This window comes from Melanotaenia boesemani, chromosome 8, assembly GCF_017639745.1.
Source record: "Melanotaenia boesemani isolate fMelBoe1 chromosome 8, fMelBoe1.pri, whole genome shotgun sequence".
NCBI classification, from domain to species: Eukaryota; Metazoa; Chordata; class Actinopteri; order Atheriniformes; family Melanotaeniidae; genus Melanotaenia; species Melanotaenia boesemani.
Window position 1 is genome coordinate 6,741,254 of NC_055689.1, and position 27,255 is coordinate 6,768,508.

The 27,255-nt window shown below is 41.9% G+C and overlaps 2 protein-coding genes across 3 annotated transcripts in view; one reads left to right on the forward strand and one right to left on the reverse strand.

The window, feature by feature from the left end:
- Positions 1–6,677, forward strand: part of LOC121644538 (low-density lipoprotein receptor-related protein 8-like) — a 134,438-nt gene extending 127,761 nt beyond the window's left edge. Inside the window, exons 16-18 of one of the 2 annotated variants that reach the window (XM_041992559.1) lie at positions 159–431; positions 1,324–1,392; positions 4,256–6,677. In XM_041992559.1, the coding sequence (XP_041848493.1) occupies positions 159–431; positions 1,324–1,392; positions 4,256–4,596 (683 nt within the window). In that variant the 3' untranslated portion in view covers positions 4,597–6,677. The remainder of the gene's footprint in view (positions 1–158; positions 432–1,323; positions 1,393–4,255) is intronic. The other variant, XM_041992560.1, reaches the window with a different exon arrangement.
- A 1,188-nt stretch (positions 6,678–7,865) lies between these two features.
- On the reverse strand, positions 7,866–26,684 carry LOC121644539 (KN motif and ankyrin repeat domain-containing protein 4-like). The gene is made up of 9 exons (XM_041992562.1): positions 26,516–26,684; positions 15,830–17,326; positions 14,266–14,341; positions 13,305–13,619; positions 13,032–13,116; positions 11,303–11,522; positions 11,081–11,223; positions 10,783–10,983; positions 7,866–10,296 (listed from the first exon to the last, which is right to left on the reverse strand). The coding sequence occupies exons 1-9, from the start codon at positions 26,523–26,525 to the stop codon at positions 10,204–10,206; spliced, it is 2,640 nt and encodes an 879-aa protein (XP_041848496.1). The 5' UTR covers positions 26,526–26,684; the 3' UTR covers positions 7,866–10,203.
- Between the last annotated feature and the right edge of the window lie 571 nt (positions 26,685–27,255).

Genomic DNA, 27,255 nt, shown 5'->3' on the forward strand with positions numbered 1-27,255 from the left:
GTGTTTAAACAGAGAATCCTGCAGTCATTGTTGTGTTTTTGTTTCTTAGATTCAGTTTAAAACAAAGTCCTGCAAGTCAGACCGTTCATATTGACACACTCTAAAAGAGCCACCAGTGATGCAGTTTCTCAGACTAAACCCTGTTTCTTTCCTTTTAGGAGCTCCAAGAGATGACTCTGCAGCGACAGCCTCACCTCCAGCTGGATTCACACCCGCTGTAGGCTTCCCTCCGTCCTCAGTTGGAGTATCACAAGCAGACGCCATCCCCCTCTTGACCACAGCACCCTCTGCTTCGCCTGAGTCTCTGACGCCGCTCAGCACCCTGAAGCCTCTATCATCACAGGAGTCCAAAGCGCTGGGCTCCCACTTCACAGCCTCGGCTATGGTCGTCTCCACCACGCCTGCAGGGGACAGCAGCGTCTCACAGCACTGTACGTTCATGCCTCCATACAAAAAAGAAAAATGACTAGCGATGAGATTTCAAGATGAATCACTTCATGAGCTCCATCCTTAAGTGATTAGCATTTCTCTCATGAACCCCAGTCCTTAGATGTGACCGGAGTTGCTGCAGAGTCTTCTGATAAACTGGCACTTCACATGTGCCTCCTCATCTCCAGCCAGGCGTGGTTCTACTCACACTCATAACGTGGCTAAAAATCTCACCTTCGCCGTAATAATGGCGTTAAAGTGAGGCGTCTTCAAGCCTAACAACCATAGTCATCTGACCTTAGAAATTATGTTCTTCCACTCATAAATCATGCTTTATGTGAGCAGCAGAGGGTTGCACGAAGGCTTGTGTGCTGCTGCATTAGTGTTGGTCCTGGAAGTGTGTTGTGAAGTATGTTGAATGCAAATGAGTTATAACGTGACACTGGAGCCTAATGGAGCCTGGATGTATGAGGTGCACGAGGTCACGGGTAGTGTCAAAGTCACTCTGTCAAATTTCAGGCAATTCTTTTCCCTCATCTTTCATATTCTTTTTTTTTTCCCCCTCTTCTTTCTAGCTGTCAGCTTTTGTAAAACATTCATGGCCGTCCACGCCACAGCTCCTCACCTCCTCCTCTCCTCCAACACTCACTGCTCTGCTTATCTTTCTCTATTTTTCACACATTTGACATCCTGCATGTTTTCTCCCTCCTCACCTCCCTCTCTCAGCTGGTTATAATAATAATAATAATAATAATAATAATAATAGTTGTTGTTGTTGTTAGTAGTAGTAGTAATAGTAGTGGTAGTAGTAGTATTATTTTATTTTATTTTTTATTTTTTGTTTTATTATTTGTCACTAACACCCTCTAATTTCTCATTTCATCTTTTTTACAGCTGGAAGCGAGCATTTCCTCCTGGGTGAGAACCTGACTGTAGCTGTTCTGGGAGTGGTCATCCCCATTGGTAAGCAACCTGCAGCTTCCTGCTCTGTGTTTATATCTAAAGGCCTGTAGAATCAATGTCTACCCGCTGTTTGTGGCCATTGTCTGTAGTCCATCCACAATGACCATGCTGTGATTGGAGGAGAGAAGCTTGGTCCACAGGTCTCCCTCGCTGTGTCTTCTCTGGAGTCCTTTTCTGTGCATCTGACATTCCTGTCATTACTCACTTCACGCTGTGTTGTTGTGTTGGGTTACGCCACAGTAGGGAGGCCAATTCACAACAAAGTCATCTCAAAGCACTTTTACAAGCACAGTCCAAATCTCTGTACTCCACTTGTAATCCAGTAAAAACAAATCCATTATATGATCCACATCAGTCCAATTTATAATAACTGTGTTCACATAAATCAATTCATAAATACAATTACCGAACTAATGGATTAAATATAATCTCTTCATTTTAATTTATCATCCTGAGCATGCAGAGGGTGAGAGTGGAGAAGAAAAACTCCTTTTTAACCGGGAAAAACCTCCAACAGAACCAGAAAGAGGGACACACGTCTGTCTCTAAACCATGAATACCTACTCAAAAATATGTGAAGAGAAGAATTTTAAATTCTAATCTCAATTCAACAGGGAGACAGAGAAGAGAAGCTGAAGTTGGAAAAATATTTTTTCTGCTGCTAATTTCCATCAGAATCCTCGTTGCAGCATTTTGGATCAGTTGGAGGCATTTCAGATCATTTTTGGGACAACAATAACCAGGAATTACATAAGTCGAATCTGGAAGTTACAAATTCATGGACTAGTTTTTCAGCAACACTCTGAGACGAGATGCTTCTCGTTTTGTTATTATTACATAGGTTAAAGTAGGTTGTTCTGGAAAGCTCTTCTACGTGTGAGTCAAAGGACAGATCCTAATAAAAATGACTCCAGATTAATCAAATGTAGCTTTCCATGTTTGAATAATTAAGCAGCGTTATGGGCAGGTTTGGCTTGAACACCACAACACTTACATTTACATAAACTGTGTGGTCTTAATAGACTGTGATTAAATTAGAATACATCATGTAAACAGTCAGTGTGCTACCATCTAGGACAGAGCAATCACCAACAGTGTTTTTTGTTTTATTTACATCAAGAACTGGTGTTTTCATACCATCACTTGACTTATTCAGCATCTGTTTCCAGCCAGTTTGGCATCATTAATAACCTCTCCATGGAAGAAGCTTTTAGGAATAAAATCTAATGCATTCATTTTTTGGGTTTACCTGAATCTACATTAAACCCAACGAAAAGTGGTACAGCTGTAAATGTTTGGCTTACCTCCCATATGTACTGGGAAATACTACAGACTTTATATAGAGGAAGCACCTTCTGATCTCTGAGTCACGTTTTTAACCCCAAAAAACCTCTGGGTCCAAGAGGCTGTTCATTAAAAAGCAGTCGACCCAATATTGCATCAGTAGATTTTATGTTGTGATTTACTTGCTGGTTGTTACTTTCAAAATTGCCATACTAAAATTAAATCTCAAAGATAAAGTTTCTCAGCCGTCAGGTTTCAGGTTTATTAGGCCAGCACCACCTCCATGTTCAGATGTCATTTAAGGTTCCAAAAGGACCAAGATGGTGTCAGCCAAATGTCATACCTTATTTAGTTAAAATATTCACCCCCTGGTTTTTAAGACAGGGCTTGCTAGTTTAAGACTCTTAATGCACTGAACTGCATGCAGCTCACCCAACTCAAGCCAGTTTTAACCTCTATTCAGTTCCCCTTTAACAACTGACTGACTTTTAAGATAGAAATTGCAAGTACTGCCAGGACAGAATAAGGTCTGTTTCCTTTTGCACACCTCTCCATTCTTCTTCTCGCCATCAGTGACGGCACTACCTGTAAGCTGCAGTGTTTTCCTAGTCGAGCTTTAGTCTGTGAAAGAAAAGGTTCAAATTATATGGTAGCTCTCAAATTTCTAAATATAACCTAAATGACTGCACATAGTGGTCTTTACACCCTTCAAAATGCCTTGACAGTGACCACATGTAAACACATAGGCTTCATGGATGTGATTTCACTCACAATTTCAGGCTCGTTTTGTCATTTCACAGCAAAAACAAATGAGCACAGCTTTAAGAAATAAGCTTTTTTGTTACACTTAATATCTGAGTACTGATAGCAGGACAAGAAGCAAAGATGTAAAGGTGGTGCAAAGATTAAAATAAAAAGCAGCAAGACAACTGCTGTCCCATTTACCAGAACAGCTGTTGTGACAAAACTGCAGACAAACCTGGAGAACCCTACATGGTGTACAGTCTACTGCCAGCTAGCCCAATATGCTAACAGTTCTTGCCTAAATTACTTTAGAAGGTAACTAAAGATCTAATTTGCTCAAGACAAACCTGTTGTACCAAACTGAAGTCAAACCCATGTAACCCTGCTGGCTACTGTGTATATCCTGCAAGGTAACCTACCATTACTACAGAATTACTAACCTAAATTTGAGAAACGCCCCAATGAAATTACTTTTCTACTTAGGACCAAAGTTGTTTAGGACAAAACTTTTGTGCCAAAGTCAAGTTAAAATTTGACAGCCCTGCTAGCTACTTGGTGTTTTCTGCCAGGTAGCCTAAAATGCTAAGGATTATAGCCTAAATTTTAGATTGCTTTTAGAGGAAGTATTAAGAACCTGCTGGTTGAGTGAAGTTTGACACCATTTTAATCCAGGCCACCCCCACACAACCTCTGCACCACTGCTCCTGCCCCCTCCGTCCCCTGCATGCCTGTTCTGCTCCTCTCTGTGCCTGTCATTTCACTGCCATAGACTTGTTATGCCTCGTTAACGCTCCCCCTTCCCATGTCCCTGCCGCTGTGTGTTAAACGCATGCAGTTCCTATCGTTGCCACAGTGATGTTCGGCCTGGTCTGCGCTGGAGTCTACCTGGTGTGGCGCAACTGGCGGCGCAACTCCACCAAGAGCATGAACTTCGATAACCCCGTCTACCGCAAAACCACCGGCGAGGGTGAGGAGGACGAGATCCACATCGGACGGACTGATGCCATGGCACACCATGCACACCACCACCCATACCCTCAGGGAGTGAGTGTGGGAGTGGTGGGAGCAGGAGGCAGCACCTGTCCTCAGTTTATTGCCCTGCCCCTCGGGGGGAGCATGCCAGACCCAGGGACTCACTGGTACACGGAGCAGCCCATGCTCTCCACCACAAAGTGACCCACAGGGGCAACTTCTGGAGAAGATGGCCGCTCAGGCACACGCACACACAGTGAGGTCAAAGCTGACTTGGACTCGGTTTGCTGAAGGGACGAGAAACTCATCATCAAGTCATGCAGCCATGCCTATCCAAACCTTCAATTTAAAACCACCAATATTGGTAATTACAGACAAACATGATTCTTTAGGAAAGAAATATATTCCTTTTCTGAGCTGAAGATGAATCTATTTTCCTCCAGTAAATGCTGAGAGTTGATTACAGAATGAATAATATGCTACTGTGCTCCTGACTGTGACCTGTAGGCTGGAAACTAGAGTTAGACTGGTTCTGCTTTTGACTTTTTGCATTGAGAACTAAGTGAGGTGTGTGCTGTGTCTTATACTTTGTGATGGGGCTGGTGAGGGATTCAGTTTTGTCTGTGATGTATTAATTTGGGCTTTGAGTTATTCCTGGTTGGCTGTGGAGCTCTGGGACAGCTGCTAAGGAAGGAAGGGCTCTGAAACTGGGTCAGCTCGGGCGTTGATGGGACAATCTGTACAGGCTGGTGTTAGAATCAATCACAAATGTCATTACTTGAGTCGTCTTGTGTTGTATACATTTTGTTGTGAATTGATTTCTTTATTTTTTTAACAATCTGGATGAGTTTTCTAACATTTCATGTTGTAGTTGAACACAGTTGTTTTGGCAGGTTGTGTTTTTATTTATCCTTTAACACCCTAGAGGTTTAGTGAAGTGCATCAGATTTACAGACCAGGAAGGTAAAACTGAGACATACAGTATTTGGTTTGTTTTCTTCAGAGTGGAGATTTTACAGAAGCTCTTTCTTCTTTATTGTGGCTTGTTTAGATGTTAAATGGTTTGAGAGAAAAGCAATAGGCTGCAGCTTTCACCCAGCTGTGGCGTTATTTGGTTGGCATAAACCACAGAGTGTTAATAATTTCATTTGATGACCTGCTTTTAACTGTGACATATGCACACATAAGTACACACTGGGCATAGTGATCACAAACTCACGCTGTTCTACAGAAGACAGAAACAACGTGCACCCCCCCTCTGAAAACACAAACAGCATGCATAATTGCTCCCCAGCTGACAAGGCAGCCATTCATTGTTTCATGTGAGATACACACATTGTACAGCTGATTCTGTGGCCTCCAGAGATGGCCGTTGTCTGAGCAAAACAGTTTTGGATAGTACCTCGCAGGAGGGCCCAGCTGGTGCCTGCATCATGAGAGTGACCTGTCATGTGGGGTAACCACAGACGACAAAACTCAGGCAATGATGCAATGACATTGAGACCAACTAGTCCTGCTGGTGGACATGTTTCATGCTAGTTTGACTCCCATCCCAAACCTTAAAATTGTAGGTGTGTGTTCATTAATATGCATGTGTGCCATTGTTCATCCCACAGCCATATTTGAACTGTTTTGTATGCTCTTTGTTGCACAACCCTCCTAGAATGCCTTCTGTATTGCGTTTTGCATGGAAGAAGAGGGTGTATGATGGAAGTGTGTGTGTGTGTGCGTGAGTGTGCAATGCCAGAAAAGCTTTGAGGGTGCTTTTTGATTCGTTGGTTTGTAAATATGTTTTCATAAACATTTTTGATAATGTATTATATGATTATGTAAAAGAGCAGCTGTACATAAGATTTTAGATAAAGTGTTGACAGGTATATTAATTTATTTGTACAAAGAAAAGCACTGTTTTACCCTGATTGTAAGAGATCAGTTATCCACCAAAGTAGTTTGTTTGGTTTGTGTTCTTGCTGTGCATCACTTAGCACCCCTTCTTTGTGTGTAACCTTTCTGTCTTTGTTAACCTACATAAAACATAAAGTTCTCCTTAAACAAAAGTTTCTCAATCTTGGTGATGAGAAGATTAATTTTCTTTATTTTTTTCTTTCTTTTGTGTGCCTATTTGTTTACTTTTTCATATGACATCACTGTTTTTCATGAAAAGAACAGGGATTAGCCAACTTCTGTACATGCAATGAGTTGTAATAGGACCAAACTGGTTCTGCTTTTTGATTTTCTGTAACTACTTTTACATATCTCTATATATTGATATATAAAATCTGACAAAAAAAATCTCCTGTCTGGGACCTGTTTTTTTTCTATACATTATAATTGTAACGCTACAGTTGCTTTAAAGCTGAGTCGGGATTTAAAGTGAGCCAAATCAGGCAGTGGCTTGACCGGGAATTTCAGTCTCAGAAAGGTGAAGAACCAAGAACCAATCATGATAACTTCCTGTGGGGGATTTTGCTTATAGTGTGAGGACTGATGCGACTAGAAGCTAACACAAGCTAGAGTAGAAAACATTTAAAGCAAAGCTGAGCAAAGAGCTGCAGCTCTGAGCCAGGAGGATGCCGGGGAAGCTGCGAGAGCTGCTGCAATGGAGAGAAAATAGACTCAAATGTGTAAAGATTATTTGTAAACTGTGTAATTTGGGGTAGCCACAAATATAGTGACATCACGGAAAATAGCTTTACACATACACATATTACAACCTGCACAAACACTAATACTTTACACATTTTTTATCTCTAACCTCTCTAAAATAAATCACATCCATGATGGATGTCTTCATTTTGTGTCAGGAAAGGTTCCTGTGCATACTAGTTGTTAAATGCATGTGCGTGTACTAAACTACATTTAGCTTGCATGTGGAATTCTCTTCACATGTCCAGATTCCTTATAGTTTCAAAAATATAAGGTGCATTTAAGGGCTGGTAGAAACCTGGGTCATCTCATTGCAATTGAATTATAGATATTTCATAGTGGGAAGGGCGCCTTCTTTGGCAGAATAGTGTATATTTGTGTGTACCTTAACACACATTTGCAGCTTCCAAAAGTCACATACCAAATGGTTCACACCATTTACAATTCATGTATCACACATCTGTAACCATACTGAATCTATTTTCTCTCTTAAAATCTACAGCCTGCAGGCAGGCACAGCCAGCAGGAAGCCAGCTAACTAGCCGGTGGTGTATTTCTGATATTGTAGGAAATGATAGAAAGGGACTACTTCACCTTTCTGACGTGTCCTGCAACTTTTAACTTCCTCCTTTCAAGAATTACTCTCTGCTTCAGACATTTACAGCTGAAAGGTTCTAATCCCAGCATAGCATAAACATATTTAGAGCAGACTGGACAGACAGTGCCACCTGCTGGCCAGTGTACCCATATAGTGTTTTTATAGAGCCACCTTTAACTGGATGAAGGAATAGGCAATCTCAGACTATTAAAATTTATTTTATTTTATTTTATTTTATTTTTAACTTCTAAACAACTGTCTTGAGGTACAGATTCATATTTATGGGACACATAATTTCTGTTATCCTTTGTTGCTTCTCATAACCTACAGAGAATTATTCCCAAACTTGAGACCCTCGGCTCTGAAGAACCTAAAAAACTTTTTTTTAGCTCTTGTTGATTTTCCAAAATGCATCACATTCCTATGCGATGCAAATATACTAGTAAAATGTGAGCACTCCCCACCCCCCTTACGTTAGATATGTAGATGTCACCATTTATAATAAAAAGAAAAATTACATTTTACATTTAGACTCTCAGGCTTTGTGGACAAATACATTGAATAAACAGGAAAGTCATCTGTATAGCAGATTAGATGATGTCATTGAAAGGCCATTAACCCTCAAAAATGAAAGATGTAATACAAATGACAACGTGTTTGTTTTATAATGTGACAGGCCTACTGACACTGCAGCTGTTTCACCCAGAACTGTCATATATTCAACCCCTGATTAAATCTACTGACTTCTCTCATTCACTGAGGACCCTTCGCTCAACACTAGTCCACTAAAACAGCTTTCAGCTTCATAAGTCTCTACAAGCTTTGAAAATCTCGACCAAGATGAAGAAACTCCAAACATGTCAGACATGGTAATGTTTGCTTTTTTCTTTAGTTAAATATAACCATCAAAATGCTCAGCAATATCTGTTTTTATTTACTCACATCAGCCCCTCCAGTCTGCTGGTCGTACCAAACCCTGCTGTCTCAGTAAATCCTAGACTGGCTGAAAGGTGCTTTGCATTCATCAATTGACTGATTCATCAGCAGACAGAAACACTGTAGTAAACAAATCCAGTCCATTATCTTTATTAAAATGAAGGAGGGCAAATGCCTTTAAACTCAGCCTCCTTGTTGTACCAAAACCATTACAGTCCTATGTAATAAGTACTTTTGTTTTTATTAGTCCTCTGGTGCCTGCAGCAGACAAGAGGTGTCACAGATGTTCACTGCTGGACAAAAGCTGAGATGTGCCCCTTTATTCATTGTGACATTAGAGCCTGTTTGGGTGGGGGATGGTGAATTTCCTCCTATGCATCTGACCATGATCTGACCAGGAGTATTTGCTTCCTATTCAACCTGTTTTACTCGATGCATCTTTTCCTTTCTGTCCTTGTTTTCATGTGTTTGTGTGTTGATCCTTTATCAGTAACATTTGATGAATAGTTGCATTTTTTATAAAGCCATCCTATTTTCCTTGTGACTGATATATAAATATCTATATATGTGCTCAGGGTCATTGCAGCAGGACAAGCTGTATGAGATCTGCAGGGGGGAAACAAGATGGCTTTGCAGTTTGTGTCTTCCTCGTCTTTCCTCAATCCTTTTTGTCTTATCCCAAAAACATAAGTCCTTGCAGCAACTCTAACCCTTTAGCCCTCTTACAGTTTCCCAGGATTTTAGAGGAACAAAGGCCAACCAAACAAATCAGCTTTCACGACTGACTGATCCTCACTGGCTGCCACACAGCTGGTTTGCAGGTGAATCTCGCATCCCTGCTGGAATTAGCACAAGTCAACGTCTGTCACACTTGAAAGGGATTAGATGTAATCCCTCGGATATGCTCCTTTTAACAATTCCCGATTTCTGTATACTGTTGCTTTCTATTATGTTTGATTTTGCTAGTGTTAGTGGTGGTGACATGGAAGAGGTCTGCCACCTGCTGGTCAGATTTATCACTGCAGATTAAAAGCTGCTGAATGATTTCTGTTTGCTGGATGTAGAATCATTTGTTTTATATATATATATTTTTTTTTTATTTGAAAGAGACAGTTTACACATTGATATAGCAGTAACTAGTGAATGAAATCAACAGGTTGGTTTCTTGGTATGAAATATAATCTTTCATGTGTTCAGCATGCAGGGTGGGACAAGCGTTTTGCAGGATTTTCCTTTAAATGGTTCTGAACTGCTGCAAAAATACTATTTTATATGCATTAAATCTCCCTTAAAACAAATAGATGTTACTGTTTGATTTTTTTTGTGTTATTGCTAACATATTCATGTTAAAAAACATTTTATAATAAATACATTTTCCATTGCATAGTTTGCAGAGCTAAGCTGCTTACATGGATGTGCAAAGTTTAAAGGTAACTTACACCAACAATAAGGAAAACAGAAATCAGCACATTCATTTTATAGTGCATCAACAAACCAGCAGTCGTCCAAGCTTTAACTCATTTGGATAAAGCAACATTTGAATATCATGCATCAGTCAAGAATTCAGCAACATCGTTGTGACCGCCTCAGATGTGAAAGACCATGTGTGTAAGACGATATTCCCTCCAGTTTCAAAGAGCTCGAGCTTTAGCGTGGGCCTGCAGCAGGGCGGCTGTGTCAGTGTGGGAACCTCGCATGGCAACAGACAGAGCAGTCTGACCCCGCTGGAAAACAGGGAAGAGAAAGAAATTATGATTGGCCATGTTTTTAGCTACATGCTAAAAGCATATTTAGCGTCAGTGAGAGTGTTAGCATATTGTTCCTGTAACGTGTGACAACGTGTGACTGACAGAAAAATGTTATATATCACTACAAACTATCTATGTAGTTATACTGTATGTGCTTGGCATTTGAAGCCATTTCTGTGCCCACTAGATGTCAATAATTCTGACACACTGTACCTTTAAAGTGTTACCATGACAGCATGGCTTTATAGAGATGCTAACATGCAGCAGCTGCAGACTATTCTAGCAAGTATGAATCATGAGATATGAGGTGGTCAAAGGAATGAATGTTTTAGATGCTTTTTTTCTTATTTTTACTCGCCGTGGAAAGCACATACTTGTTGTATGAAAAGTGCTTTATGAATAAAATTTTCATTTGATATCTGAATATGATTCTACTGTATGTGTTTAGCTGATGTGTGTTACCTTGTCCATGAGTTTTAGGTCACACTGGCTTCTTTCCAGCAGTAGTCTTGCGATGTGTGTGTGGCCCCTCTCGGACGCGAACATGAGGGCCGTCGTTCCCTGGTTGTCCTGGATGTTAGCATCTGCCCCACAGCTTAGCAACAGGCGCACCATAACGACTCGGCCATGTCTCACTGCGAGGTGCAAAGCTGTCTGACCCGTCTATGAGGAGACATGAAGCAACGTCAAGCTTAAAAAAATTGTTTACAAAACTTCTAACTAATCTGCATTGTTTTTCATGTTAGTTTGACTGTGTTACCTGGCTGGAGCGAATGTTAACATTTCCCAGTTCCATTAGCTTGCGGACAACTTCCATCCCACCAGGTCCATCAGGAGCTGTCAGAGAGGCCAGCATCACTGCTGTGTAGCCAGTGTTGTTCTGAGCATTCACATCACTCACACCTGTGGTACAGAAAAGATGTTAATTTTGTCAACACAACCATTTCCATGTGCACCAGCTGTTGGATCACAGTTGTGTCACCTGTGTCCAGCAGCAGGCCGACGATGCTGTAGTTGCAGTGGGATACGCTGTAATGCAGCACAGTATTGCCGTTGTCATCTGCGAGGTTGACGAGAAAGGCCAGCAGGGACGGTGTTGCCTTCTTGACTTCTTTCAGGTATGCAGCCACTCTGCAGTCCTCGGAGGCCTCCTCTGCTGCAGCACCAAACCAGTGCTGGAACAGAGTGACCAGAGCCTTCCTCTGGAGCACAGGATGCATGTACAAACAAAAACAAGTGTTTTTAGTGCAAACATTAATGCTTAGAAATATTTTTTTGCTGAAGGTGATCAGTGACTTTGGTGTGCGTGGACTCATTGTTAACATGATGTTATAGTTTGTTCACTACTAGTCTGTTGATATTGGGATTACATCATCTGATTTCCCGGGAAGTCTCTACACACCAAGGACATCTGAACCTTATTATTATCGATCAATTCTTGATTTGCTTTGGGTTTGATTTTTTTCCAGACTTTCTGAAATATGGCCAGGGCTTATCCTGTTTTGAACTGGTGTTTGACATTGACTGTCAGCTCAACATGAGCATACTGTCACCACATAAATGTTTGATTTATTTGCAGGGGTATTACAATACATTATTTTACATCAATATATCAATTTAATAATCAATGAGCCAATAGCATTGATTCAAGCTGAAAATATCAAACATCAATACCCCAATAATTTGTAAGATGTACTAAAGAAAAGACACAGAATTGTTCACATTTCCTTTGTTCTAATTATTCTAGTCTAATATGAAGTCACCGCATACCGGTCGCTAGCTGCTGAAGCTAATTCATATCATGTTGTGGGAGAATTTTATATATCAGCAAATATTGGTACATGGTGATCAAGTTTCCATGACAAATGCTCACAAGACAGAAACTCAGAACACTAAAAGAAAAGAAAAAATGCTCACAAATTGTTTTACAAACTATATTTACAGCAAAATATATACATAATTAAACAGATATACAAATGAAATGTTCACATATTGATTTAATCATGAAAATATGTACAAATACTTTCTAAACTTAATGCACTGGTATAATATGTATATAAAATTGATTTCTATTGTATTTCTATCTCAACTAGGGTCACTCTTTTTTTCACTTTTTTTTAATTAAATCTTGACCATCAAACATTATAACTTTATAAAATGTTTTAGTTTTTCTGATAATAAAGTATGTTTCAGCAAGATACTACAGTTTTCTGTAGTTTGTAGCATTTATAGCTTAGCTCAGTGTTTTGGTTAGAACAAGTTCCAACCTGTGGATGAACTGTTAAACCACTTTCACTCACATCAGGGTCTCCAACACTGTGCTATCACCTCATCTACAACATATAACTCATGTTGAAAGAACCATTATTTAAGGTTCTAACCTGAAATTATGAACAACTTATAGTTTCAGTGTCTTAACCAAAGACACTATGACATGGACGACAACCCAGTGATTGGTTGATAACCCACTCTGCCACCTGACCTGAGTCACAGCCCATCAAGTTAATGAATAACCCAAAACAGTTTAGTTGTGGTCCGTAAAGCCAAAACAAAACACTAAAAGGGTCTTAAATGTATCACAGAATTGACAGAACTGTTAAGCTGGATTATTGTCTGTCACTGTGTCATCACAGGTGACTCTGTTGACTAAATATGAGCAGATTCAGTAATAATTCTTAATAATTCTTAGAGTTGGTTGAAAAGATGCTCACCATATCGTCGTCGGGGTTATCCATGTTGTCCATGTGATCGCTGAGGAAATGACATGCAGACATAAAATCTGCACTCACCATCTCCCTAAAAGCAAAAAACATGAATATATGTGTATGTAAAGAAAACACACCTGAAATATCAAGGGAATAGTGTACTACTTCTGCATATATATATATATAATTTAATATTTATAAAATTTAAATTTTTTTATTATTTTTTTTATTTTCTTTTCTTTTCCCAGACATAGACTTGTGTATTTGTGGTGATTTAACCTGCTGCTGGTTTCTGATCCAGACTTTCCCCCCATCTGTTCTCCAGGGGGTTTTGATTTGGCCGTTTTCTCTGGAGCTTCCAGCGACGCTGCACCTCCACCTGTTCGTCCTGATCCTGTTCCCACAGGTATCACATGTCTGTTTGGGCCAGCAGGCCAATCTTCATCCACTCCTCTCCTCACAGGTTCTACATCTACCAGGGCAGCATCCATCCTCCCAGGACTAGTTCTGATCTCCCTGCGCTCCAAATCACCATGGTTACTCTGATTCCTGCAGTCCAGGCTGACCATATTTCCTCTTGCACTCATTCTGAGTCTATAGAATGTAAGAAATGGAAAAATCAGCTTCCTTGGTGCTGACAAAAGTTAATAGTTGTGTGTACACTGATTATTAGGATTTTTTTGCCTGAGAAAAGAAAGAGGTTGGTAAATTTATGGTATTTGCTAAATAATGAGACTTGAAAATTTGCTTAAATCGTTCAAAAGCTTTCTTTGAACCAATCAACCACAATGTCAGAGAGTATTAACCGAGGAAACCGACAGACATTATAGAAAAGAGTTTAAATGCATTATTCATTTTATTTGGTTGATTTGAGTGCAATCATTTCAAAGGTTCGGTGGCTGAAACTGAAATAACAATGCTGAAACATAAGTCCTGGTTTTCTAAAAAAAAAAATATATTTTTTGTTAGAACCAAATAGATTATATAACAAGCCAGGAAATACTTTATTCTTTTAAACCTTTTGGTCTAAAAGATACTTTAAATTGTTAGATGTCCACTGTCTCTCAGTCATCTGTAGACATGGGAGTCACCTCTTTACTCAGAGTGTTGTGTTCATCTGTAGTCTGAAATAAGGGTGTTTTTCTTGGTCAGAGTCATACAGCTAAGTCTCATTTTTAGTTAAATAACCAATAATCATAACTACTAAGGCCGCTAAAGTCAGTGAGAGTTATTTACTGACCCGTCATCAGCAACCTCAGAGTGCTGGTTTTTGGACGTCTGGGCACATCGATCCGTCTTCAGGGTGGATTTAGAGGCTGAACAGAAGACAAATGTACAGGACGGGGTGAAATATCAGCAACATTACGTGCTCCTGATAAGATTCATATTTGACTTATGGTTTTATTTCTTGTGCACAGAGCTGTTTCTTCACTACATCCATGTATTTACACAGCTGTAAAGTTGCTGTAGCAACCAGCAGTGAATCTGTGGAAATGGTTCCTCGTCTGTCACTAGAATTTATAACTCGACTGCTTTAGATTTTTCACTACAGTCCTCAACCAGCTTATTTCACACCACTGAATTTCATACAGCATAATTCAACCATATGACGCTGAAATATTGTTACAGGTTTAAGGAAATAAAGTGTTCATGTTTAATTATAAATGTGTTTATTTGTACAGAAGCCTTAAAATGACTTTTTTTTATTTAGTCTGCCGACTTTATGCCTAGTGAATTTCTTTTTGTTTTTAAAGAAGAAAGTATTTATTTATAATTTGTCCATCATTCCATTGCAGGGCTGTGGGGGGACTGGAGCCTGTCCCAGCTGCCATCAGGCTTAACCGGGTACATGTTGCTAGTGTCCATCACAGTGCTGATTTATTTATAAGTTCTTATTTTCATTTATTTTTTTAAAGTTTTTTTTTGTGTGTGTTTGTGTGTGTGTGTGTGTGTGTGTGTGTGTGTATGTGTGTGTTTCTGTTATAGAGGTGAGCAAAATGTGCTTGTAATTAAAATAAATAAATGAACACTAATCAGTGAATTTACCAAACATCTATATATTTTTATTTTTAAAAGAAAAACAATGAAAACTTATTTTCCATTTGTAAAATTTGTTTTTATTTATTTATTTATTTTTTTTATTGGCAGTTTTTTATACGGCTTCAAAAACTGAAAAACAGAAATTTGAAATACAAACTTTTTCTCCTTTTATTTATTTGTTTGCTGGTTTGTTTTCCTTTGTATTAGCCCTGTGATGGACTGGCAACCTGTCCAGGATGTACCCCACCTCTCGCCTATAGCTGCTGGGATGGGCTCCAGCCTCCTGTGACCCTGCACTGGAATAAACAGGGGATGGATGGATGGATGGTTATTAAATAAGATTTAGAGTTTACTTCTCTTCAAACTATGGAGGGTTGGTTCTCACCACGAGGCCCCTAAAAGATCAGCTGGGATTCACTAACCTGTGCATATTTACAGCAAATAATAATTATTACTTTATTAATCCCAACAGTAAAATGTAGAAGTAGATTTACTAGAGAGTAGTTGGCTGCCATATTTCAGTGCCTAAGGAGCGGTTGGGCGAATAATGGCCTTGTTCAGGGGCCCACAATGGTTCACCTTTGTTGCCAGTTTGGAGACTGGCAACCACTAGACCATCACTTCCGCCTACAAATGAATACAAATGTATAATTTATAAGCAAGCTTTATGTGAACAGGAATAATACTAAGTTGCCTTCCTGCCATCAGCTAGCTGTGATTTTATCACTGGATGAGCAAATCCTACAATGTCTGCACCACAGTACCTCCCTGCTGTTTCTTCTCCCCATCACCGTGTCCATGCTGGTTGTAGTGGGACATGAGGACGTCAACAAGCTCCATCATCTCCTGCTGAAGGGAGTTGACTTTAGGATCTGGATGCTTCAAGATTTTACCCTTGTCTCCAGATTTAGTCCCTCCACACACCCACTCCCACTGCTGATCCAGGAGACTCTTGATCCTCTTGATGTGATGAACGACCGCTGCTGTGTCTGTGCTGTCTGCTGAAGCATCAGCAGCTTCCACCAGTCGACTACTTTCAGTCAGTGTTACGGAGTCTTGTTGATTTCTTCCAGCGTTTGTGGTGACAGTTCTTGTGCAGATGAAAGAGGATGATTTGTTGTAATCTGGTTCGATGGATCTCACCACCGTCTCGTCTCCGTTCTGTTCTACCATCACCCTCTCTGCACGGACCCAAACCCCAGGATTCTTAATGAGATGGTCCATCTTCTCATCTTTCCTCCTGCTCTCCTCCTGCTGCTCCTTCAGCAGCCCCACCGCCCCATGGAGCTCCAGGCTGGTCTCATGAAGCTTCTGCTCCAGCATCGCCACCTTGGCCTGCAGGGCCGTCACCGTCAGAAGCTCATCCAGGTCCGTACTGGTCTTCCACTCATGTGTGGGATTTGAATCATCCTGAATGATGCTGTAATTTCTAGGAAACCTGATGTGATGTTCATGCTGAGGTCTTTTCATCTCCATCTTGCTGTAGTCGGACGAGGAAGAAGGCTCCGTGGCTCCATTGATGGTGGAAGGAGGGATCAGGACCAGGCCAAGGCGGAGTCTTTCTCTCTCCTCCTGGAGGATGCAGATCTGTGCTCTGAGCTCGGGAACTACCCTCACTTCCATCTCCAGCTCCCCCACACGTTCCAGTGCCTCAGTCAGGCGCCTCAGCAGCCCCGAGCAGTCCTGGGGGCGAGGGCTGTCCGGAGAGGAGAAGACATCTTCACATGAGGTGTTTCTTCCTCCAAGCTGATCCCTCGAACTTTGGAGGCTGCTTCGTTCGTCCGTGGACTCTGATTCTTGTCTTAGTAAAACAGTAAGCGGCATGCTGGATGCACGAAGGAGGTGGGGTCTGATGTGCTCTCCAAGAGGTTGCTCATCAAACTCCCTGATCCTGGCCTCCATTTCTGCCATAGATTTAAGTCTGGTGGGAGAGAGAGGTCGCCTGTAATCATGGGCCCAAGACGTGTAGCCATGTGGGTGGGTATCTGACAGTCGGGATCGGGGGCCAAGAGCTCCAGTGGATCCCCAGGGACTTGGACGACAGCCATACCCGGAAGGGTTGAGGTGCCTGGGGAGGGTGCTGGCACGGGATCCCTTGCTTCGACGTAGAATGGGAACTCTTTTTATGGTGTTGCCTTTTTCTATGTCATCCACATATTTGAGGAAGTCCAGATCAATCTGGAAGCCATAAGGTGTTTCCACTGAGTATGGAGGCTTCGCTTTAATTCCATTCTCTGTTGTTTTATGACGTGAGATATTTCCTGTAATCAGTAACAAAACAGATAACTAAGTTGGAAGGGTTCTTGAAATGTTAGATACTTTTTTCTACCATTTTATCCCTACATCTTTTGCTGACTTTACCTCCTCAAATAATTTGCTGTCAAATTATCTGTTTAAAATCTTTGATATCTGACAACTAAAACAAAAACACATTTTAGTTCATTTTATTGCAAAGTTCATTTCAACAGTATGCACTTACCAACCCTTTTATTAGGTCCACATGTTCAATTCCTTGATAACACAAATATCTCATCTCATCAACTTAAGACATTTAGTCATGTAAACATGATCAAGATGACTTGTTGAAGTTCAAACTGAGCATCAGAATGAGGAAGAAAGAGGAATTAAGTGACTTTGAACGTGGTATGGTTGTTGGTCTGAGTATTTCAGAAACTGCTGATCTACTGTGATTTTCACACACAACCATTTCTAGGGTTTACAGAGAATGGTCTGAAGGTGAGAACATATCCAGTCAGCAGCAGTTGTCTGGACCAGAATGCCTTGATGTCAGAGGAGAATGGACAGACTGGTTTCAGATGGTAGAAAGACAACAGGAAATTAAATAAGCACTGGTTCCTACCAAAGTATGTAGAACAGCATTTCTGAACACACAACACGTCCAGCCTTGAAGCAGATGGGCTACAGCAGCAGAAGACACACCGGGTGCCTCCTGTCAGCTAAGAACAGGAAACTGAGGCTTAAATTCACACAGACTCACCAACACTGGACAACAGAAGATGGAGAAACGTTGCTGGTCTGATGAGTCTCCATTTCAGCTCCACATTCAGATGCTAGGCTCAGAATTTGTTGGAAACATGAAAATGTGGATCCATCCTGCCTTGGATAAACACTTCAGGCTGCTGGTGGTGTAATGGTGTGGGGGATGTTTTCTTGACCCACTTTGGGCCCCTTAGTTCCAACGTGGCCTGGTTTAACCACCACAGCCTCCCTGAGTATTGTTGCTGACCATGTCCATCCCTTTATGACCACAGTGGAGCATCTTCTGATGCTACTTCCAGCAGGATAATGCACCATGTCACAAAGCTCAGATCATCTCCACCTGCTTTCTAGAACATGACGATGAAGTTCACTGGACTCCAACGGCCTCCACAGCCACCAGATCTCAATCCAGTAGAGCAGCTTTTGGATGTGGTGGAACAGGAGATTTTCATCATGGATGCAGCAACTGTGTGATACTGTCATGTCGATATGGAGAAAAACCTCTGAGGAAGGTTTCCAACACCATAATCTATGACACCAATAATTAAAGTGGTTCTGAAGGAAAAGGAGGATTAAACTGGTACTAGCAGGGTGGACCCTAATAAAGTCACTAGTAAATGTATAACATTTAACATTATCCTGATCTCTAAAAACAAAAACAGGCACATTTTCGGCCTTGATAAGCCACATTCTCTTGAAGTTTATGACCAGACAGAGGAGCTGTAATCCTGTTTTATATTCTGTTCACAATCACAAAACACAAACATTCAATTACACACGAGTGCTTTCCCTCTCTCTTTTCAGACTTTTGTTTTTCTCACACTCTCACTGCTTCATTTCTTCCATGCACAGACCTTCATTATTCAACAGTGGCAGGCCTGATCTCCACTTGATTACAGCCCAGCCGTCCAGGACGAGAGCTGAAAATAGTTTTGTAACTGTTTCAACCAGCAGCTCTGGCCAGCTGTGCAAAAATATACTCCTACAGACATAAATACAGACAACCATTGTTCTGACAATTTTCCCTCCCTGCCCTGCACAAGCTCTTTCAAATCCTTGGATTTCTTTCACTGAGCTGTCTCCAACTTCATGACAATTAAACATAATTTTGATCACAAAATGATGCTTTCTCTTTAATCTGCTGATTCTTTCTTTTTCTTATACCATGGAGTGTTCACCCAATGTAGTCACCACGTCCTCAGCGTCCCCCTTCCATCCTCACCTCCTCTCTCCTCCTACGTTTCCCCCTCCTCTCTCCTGACCACCAGTCTCTCCGGCAGCTCGCTGTCATCTTGAGGCACCACAGCCATCAAGCCACAGCCCCAAACAATGTCAGCTATGCAGTAAACAGACAAACACCCCCAAATGGGCCTACCAGGAATTTAAACCTCTGTCATTCACACACTGTCTGATAACCAACAGTAAACAGCAACAAATCTACAAATTAAACAGAACTCCACCTACTTTTTTTGCAAGCTAAGACATAAACATTAAGATATATACAGGTCAACTAGAGTTAAAAACACATTTTGTGCATATATATTAGCATGGTCAGCATGTGTGATAAATGGTGTAGCTAGCATGAGAAAGTTAGAAACTGTAGCCTCTAGATTGTGTTTTCCCAGATTGACCATGAACACGATCATCATTTTTTTTGTGTTCACTTCTGTTATGACAGCCTATAACTATTACTGCATGTTTTCATGCCAGTGGGGGTTTTTATGTTGACAGGAATCTCTCAGCCCTCCATCTGACAAGTCTAAGTTTAGCCCCAACATGTGGCTGTAAAGCTAAAGCACATGTAAAGCAAGAGATCATATAAATACAGCATGTAGTCATTTTACAAGCTAGTAAGTTATTCCGGTGACTTTGCTTCAAGAGGACAGACTAACCACGAGGTAAATGTTAATCATTTTTACAGAACTATAGGGCACGTGACTCTCAGTCCACTCTGTCCATCAGAGGTGCAGAGAGGAGCACCTGTTGCTGCAGACATCTCAATCAGCTGGCTCAAAAAGCAGACTGCCGGCATGCCTCCACTTCCAGGAAATTCTTTCAGGTTTGTGGTTGGCATTTTTAAAAGCAGAGTTTAACATTTCTACTATGAGCAAAGAGAAATCAGATTTATGTGGGAGTAACTATAGCAGATTGAATTAACAGAACAGTATAAATAACTTGCTTCAGATGATTAAGAGATCTGTTTTTCATTGATTTAAGGCTTTAAGCTCAGTCTGTGTAGAAAAACAGAAGTACAAAGTTTTACTGGGGGGGTTGGGGGCCTGGCTCGTGTCTCCTCGCCTCCTGGCTGGGGCTGTCCCCCCGTGGCGTGGGGTGGCGGGAGGATGGTGGTGGGGGGATGGTGTTTGTGTGTGTTGGGGGGGGGGGGGTGGTGTGTGGGTGGGAGAGTGGTGTGGGTGTGGGGGGATGGGTGGTGGAGGGATGGTGTGTGGGAGGGTGGGGTGTGTGGAGGTGGATGCGTGGTGTGTGGGAGGGGGGGTGGTGTGGGTGTGGGAGGATGAATGGTGGAGGGATGATGTATGTGTGGGAGGATGGGGTATGTGTGGGAGAATGTATGGTGCAGGGATGGGGGAGTGTGTGGGAGGATGGATGGTGGAAGGATGGTGTGTGTGCGGGAGGATGGATGGTGTATGGGAGGGAGGATGGTGTGTGTGTGGGGGAGTGGTGTATGTTTGGGAGAGTGGGTGATGGAGGGGTGGTGTGTGTGTGTGGGAGGATGGGGTACGTGAAGGTGGATGTTTGGTGTAGGAGAATGATGTATGTGTGGGAGGATGGGTAGTGGAAGGAAGGTGTGTGTGTGTGTGTGTATGGGAGGTGTGAAGGTGGATGAATGGTGTGTGAGAGGGAGGATGGTGTATGTGTGGGAGGATGAGTGGTGGAGGGATGATGTGTGTGTGGGAGGATGGGATAGGTGTGGGAGAGTGTATGGTGGAAGGATGGTGAGTGTGTGGGAGGAAGGATGGTGTGTGTGTGGAAGGATGGATGGTGGAAGGATGGTGTGTGTGTGTGGGAGGACAGAGTATGTGAGGGTTGAATGGTGTATGCGTGGGAGGATAAATGGAGGAGTGGAAGGAGAGTGTGTGTGTATGTGTGTGTGTGTGTGTTGGTCTGGGGGGGGGGCAGGACTGGTTCTCCGGGTGTGCGGCTGGGCGCTGGGGTGTGGGGCTGGCCTCTGGTGGTGGCCGTCTGGGCGGGCCGGGTCCCCCCGGGTGGCGTGCTGGCCCTCGGCCTGTGGGGGAGGGGGGTGTCCCTGCGCTCCTGGGCCCGGGCCCTCTGCCCCGTCTGTCCCGGGCGGCCGGTGCCCGGGGGGGGTCGGGGACTGCTGGCCTCGGCCCGCCGGGGCCGGTGCCCTGGGTCCGCGGGGCGGCTCCTGCTGGGGTCTCCTGCTGCTGCCTTCCTGGGCGGGCGAGTGGTCGTCTCTGTGGACCGGTCGGGGTCTGTTGCCTGCGGGGGGGCTGGTGGCCTGGGTCTCGGGACCGCTGGCCTGACTCTGGCCTCTGTTCAAGTGAGGTGGCATCTGCATGATCACTCTGCATGGCCACTCCTTCCTGAACGTCTCCACACAGTCTTTGCGTCGCCGTGTGGCCGAGTTCTCCAACACATCCACACAGGTTTCTCTGCGCGTGTTCTTGAATACAGCAGTTTCACTTATATCTATTATCATATTTTGTTTCTTTTTTTAATTATTTCTGTTCTTATTATTATTATTACTCTTACTCTTATTATTATTATTGTTACTATTATCAACTAGTTGTGTAATGGCCTACTGGCTAGGATGATCGTAGCTATATATGTTGTAAGTAGTATGGATTACATGGTCTTCTGTATGATGTTTCAAGTCCCCACCCGCACTCCCCACACCCTTTCTGTCCCTCTCTCTCCCCTCCCTCTTCTCTCTACTTTCTTTTCTCTCTCTCTCTCTCTGTCCCCTCCGGTCGAGTCCAGCATTAAGAGTCTGATTTAATAAAGTTTTTCATCAAGAGGGACTTTATACATGTAGTATAAATCCCTGCTTGATAGAGTAAAATTGCCCAGCACCAGACAGCAGCCAGACAATCATTCTGTTTGCAACGATGCTGGACAAGACAGGTTAAAAAAAAAAAAAAAAAAAAAAAAAAAGGATAAAAACATGGATATCAGAGACTTTTTCCAACTATAAGTACAGTCCATAAGACTGTTGGGAAGAAATTAACAGTAATTTTATGTCAGAACATTTTTTTCCTTTGTTTTTTCCCCCTGTCCTATAAAGAACCAAATATACTTGAGAATCTCATGCTAGTCCACTGCACCACTTTTATCCTTCTTGGTGTCATAGATTATGGTGTTGGAAACCTTCCTCAGAGGTTTTCTCCATATTGACATGACAGCATCACACAGTTGCTGCAGGTTTGTCGGCTGCATCCATGATGAGAACCTCCCGTTCCACCACATCCTAAAGCTGCTCTGTTGGTCTGAGATCTGGTGGCTGTGGAGGCCGTTGGAGTCCAGAGAACTCATTGTCATGTTCTAGAAAGCAGGTGGAGATGATCTGAGCTTTGTGACATGGTGCATTATCCTGCTGGAAGTAGCATCAGAAGATGCTACACTGTGGTCATAAAGGGATGGACATGGTCAGCAACAATACTCAGGTAGGCTGTGGTGGTTAAACCAGGCCATGTTGTTACTAAGTGGCCCAAAGGGGTCCAAGAAAACATCCCCCACACCATTACACCACCAGCAGCCTGAAGTGTTTATCCAAGGCAGGATGGATCCACATTTTCATGTTTCCAACAAATTCAGATCCGAGCATCTGAATGTGGAGCAGAAATGGAGACTCATCAGACCAGCAACGTTTCTCCATCTTCTATTGTCCAGTGTTGGTGAGTCTGTGTGAATTTAAGCCTCAGTTTCCTTTTATTAGCTGACAGGAGGCACCCGGTGTGGATCTTTCTATCATCTCCAACCAGTCTGTCCATCCTCCTCTGACCTCTGACATCAACAAGGCATTTTGGTCCAGACAACTGCTGCTCACTGGATACTTTCTTCAATGATTCTTTGTAAACCCTTGTGATGGTTGACGTATTATCTATTTGTGTTAAGCAACAATGAACACATGGACCTAATAAAGTGAGTTTACACACCCCTGTTTTGCAGGTATTGGTTCAGCAGTACTTTCATTGTAAGCATGCCATGGTCTCCCCCTTTTGTAGGCTGAATGGAGCAGAGATTATCTGAGTGAGGGTGATTTATGTTAGGAAATTCAACAACAAGACGTACGCGATGATGTCATGCTGACCGTTTTAGCAATATTAACTTGCAATCCTTTTAATCTTCATGAAAAATAACTGATTTTTGTATAGTTTCTGAATATATTTCATTAAACAGGCAACTTAGAATAACTTAGTAAATTATTAAACAATGTATTACAGCTAATTAAAATCCACATTTTAGACTCATTGCAAACCTTTCAACCTTATAAGGTCAAAACTGCTTATTGTTGCTGGTAAGCTCTATTTTTTTACACATAAATATAGACCTGTATGTTTCTTCCTGACCGGGACACCACACAGGAAAGAATATAGCAAAGTTGGGGTTAGGTAATTCCCCACAGACATTGACTAGCACTCTCCACATTTCCATGGCTCATGTTTTAATGTGTCTGTGCTCGAAGCAGTAGGTCCACCTCACAGGAAACCCCAGAAATAAAATGTACAATATTTGCCTTCCCCCAAACAGGCCCCAACCAAACAGCAGCACTCAGAGCTGCAGTCCTGCTGCTCTAAAGATCAGAGTCAGTTCAGGCTTTTGTTTAGTTTATAATCGAGTTTTCCTTTGTATCCTGTTAATACTCTTTTCTTACAGTGTTGTAACCAGACAACATGGTGAGGTTTATTTTCTTTTCTGTTTTTGCACAGATTTTATTACATTTTTCTCCATCTTCATCTTCCCGTTCCCACAACAGCTGCTCTCCTCCTCTAGGTTAATGTGACCCTTCTCTCTCAGACCTCCAGGCTCTCCCTGCATCAGCGTAAACCTCATAATCACAACATGTCTGTCCACAGCAGCCTTTACCAAAGCTACAAATGAAATGCTCACACATGAGAGCAATCTCCACATGCAGCAATGATGAAGGCTTGAAAGTCCAATAAGGACAAAGGACATTGCTGATTTAGTATTTAATGATACCAGCAAAGACGCATGCTGTTTGGATGCAGGTCTTATCTGTTGTTATTGCTGTGGTCTGATTTATTCTTCTACCATCCGGGTTTAGGATGAAGTGTTAGAGATAGCTTTCTGGCCTAAACGAAATAAAAGTTGTTTGGAAAAGTGAAGCTATTTTTAAGAAAGGCCCTCCTTAAAAATGGCCAGCAGGGAAAGAAGACTAATTAAATCATTCCAGTTAAATAATTATTCTGCTTTTGAGTTGATTTATTACCTTGTTAAATATTTTCCTCATGAGATTTAGATGTCATTTATAATACAGCATGCTGTTCATTCTATATAATCCATTTACCCAAATTTCCTGAAGAGTTGGGAAGTTTCCTGAAATGAAACATAAAACTTAAATGTTTCTTTTTAAATATGTCCAAACTAGAACAGGTACACATCTGTGTAGACTGGGCAGTTTAAAGACTACTGAAGTATTGAGGTGAGGGTGTCAGGATTTGTTATACAAGGAGTATAAAAAGGGATTAGTCTTTTCAAAGAAAGAGTCCCGACTCACCCTTTTGTGTCAAACTCAGTCACAGAGTTATTAAGTTCCTAAATAATATTTCTCAATGCAAGGTTGCAAAGAAATGTGGCTTTTTCAGCTGCTACAGAGCAAAAAATTGTGAAACAACATGAACTCAACTCAGTTGTAGCCTCAGTTTCCTGTTCTTAGCTTAGGAGTGGTGCATGGTGTGGTCTTCTGCTGCTGTAGCACATCTGCTTCAAGCTTTAACATGTTGTGTATTCAGAGATTATATTCTACATATCTTAGACGGTACCGTGGTTGCTTGATGCCCTGATATCTTTCCCATCATCTCCAACCAGTGTGTCCATTCTCCTCTCTGACATCAACAAGACAGCTGCTGCTCTCTGGATATTTTCTCTTCTTCAGACCATTCTTTGTAAACCTTAGAGATGGTTGTGTGTGAAAATTCCAGTAGATCAGCAGTTTCTGAAATACTCAGACCAACAACCGTAAAACGTTCAAAGTCACTTAAATTCTCTTTCTTCCTCCTTCTGATGCTAAGACTGAACTTCAGTAAGTCATCTTCACCATGTCTACATGACTAAATGCGCTGAGCTGCTGCCACGTGATTGGCTGATTACATATTTGTGTTAACTTAACAAGTATCGCTAATGAACTGGCAGGTCAATAGTTTTCTTTTATGTGTGGTTAAAGCTTTTTGGTGGAATGACATGATATATCACCCAGACACTGTTGTAATAACTCTGATGATGATTTTTCTTCCTCTTCATTAGCTGAATAGTGATACTCAGACTACAGGACAAATATCTCTTCATGCATTCTCCCTGCAACTTTCCCCTTTGTCCCCCCTCCCTGCTCATCTTTCTTTACAGTCTATATGTCTGCATGTTTCACTGTCTTTGTTCTGTTCCCGGAAAAATAAAACTCCTTCCTCCCCTCCATGTTTTGGCTGTACAGTCTGTGGTTTTTCTGGCACATAGCTCTAAACCTCATCTTCTGTTCAGAGTTGATTTAAGAACCAAAGCCAACTTTTTGGACTTGAGCTCCTTTTTATCCTCCTGCTCTATCTGACTCCTCTTTTTTCTCTAAACCTCATTTTTTCAGTTTTTTTAAACCTACCACCACCAAAAAGACTTCCTATAAATCTCTCAACCTCTGTGATATCCATCTATTTTTTTATTTTTTATATTTATGTTTACTTTATATCTCAGTACTTTTAGATTACTGGAGTTGCCCTGGTTCTTTTCCAACAGCAACAGGCTGCAATATGGCATCTAAAGCCTCGCTGCATGGCATGTGGGGGCCAAAGCTCATGGGATGAAACAGCTGCCAGGGGCTTCACGCAAGGAAGAAAACAACGGTATGTTAACATGGCAAGGTTAAAATAGAAAGTGGGCCACCTACATGTATGTTTACATGGACATATATCAATTCATGTGCATTCCTTCACGTCATGTGAAAATTTAAATGCAATAAAATGTCATTTTGAATCAACATGCAGCCATTAACAGGAAAAAACTTGTCCTGAAACTCTGATTAGAATTCATCTTAAGGCCAAAGGTTCACCACAGACAATTTGTTAAATACTTTAGAGTCATATACCGTTCTGACCCTGAATTTTAAGCAGCCTGTCCCTGATCCACAGCAGTCAAGGTCAGCGTAATGCATCTCAGCTTTGATTAACTACTCAATCCAACATCCCGCTGCCGCCTGGAGAGATGGTATGAGAGGAATATGATAATATATTAGCTCTTACCTTGTGACATGTTCAGCAGTTTTTCCCCACTTGCTGATCTGAGGGTGTGTTTGCCAGACAGTCCACTACAGTCTGCTCTCAGCTCTGCCTGTCTGTCTCCTAAGCAGGCGGGGAGGTGCTGTCAGAGAGAGTGGCATGCCGTGGCTGTTTGGTAAATGCCACTGCTCAGCCCCTGCCATAACAGAAACTGGGCTTTGCTTGTGTGTCAAAGGCAGCACAGAGCGAGGAGGAGCTTGTGAACATGCCTTCCTACGGTGACTCCTGTTCGATGAGACTGATGTGCAGATCCACACCCACTCCATCTGGCAGCAGCCAATAGGAGCTCAGAGGTGCAGGAAAAACCGCAGCTCTGTTTGGACCTTGGTGGCTAAAAGTCAAAAGTTTGGCACTTGAAAAAAAAATAAGGTCTTGTTACTGGTACCATCCAGAATCATCTCAGATAACATCAGAGCATGGAGCGCTTTCCTCTTTCAGAATGTGACATCCAGTCCAGCGTGTCCTTAGAAAACATGTCAGCAGGCGGATGAGCAGCGGGGTTTGATACCATCCATGAGGGTTAATTCTCTTGGTACATACTTCTGGTTCTTTATAGGTCTTCTTTCAGCTTTGCCAATAACTTCAGTCACGACCATGATGCCAGTAAATCCTTTCCATTGGTCTGTGTGAGGCCAGTCCACCATATTTATACAAAAAAAAAACATTTTCTGAAAAATTAAAAAGAATAAATTAAAATAAACAGA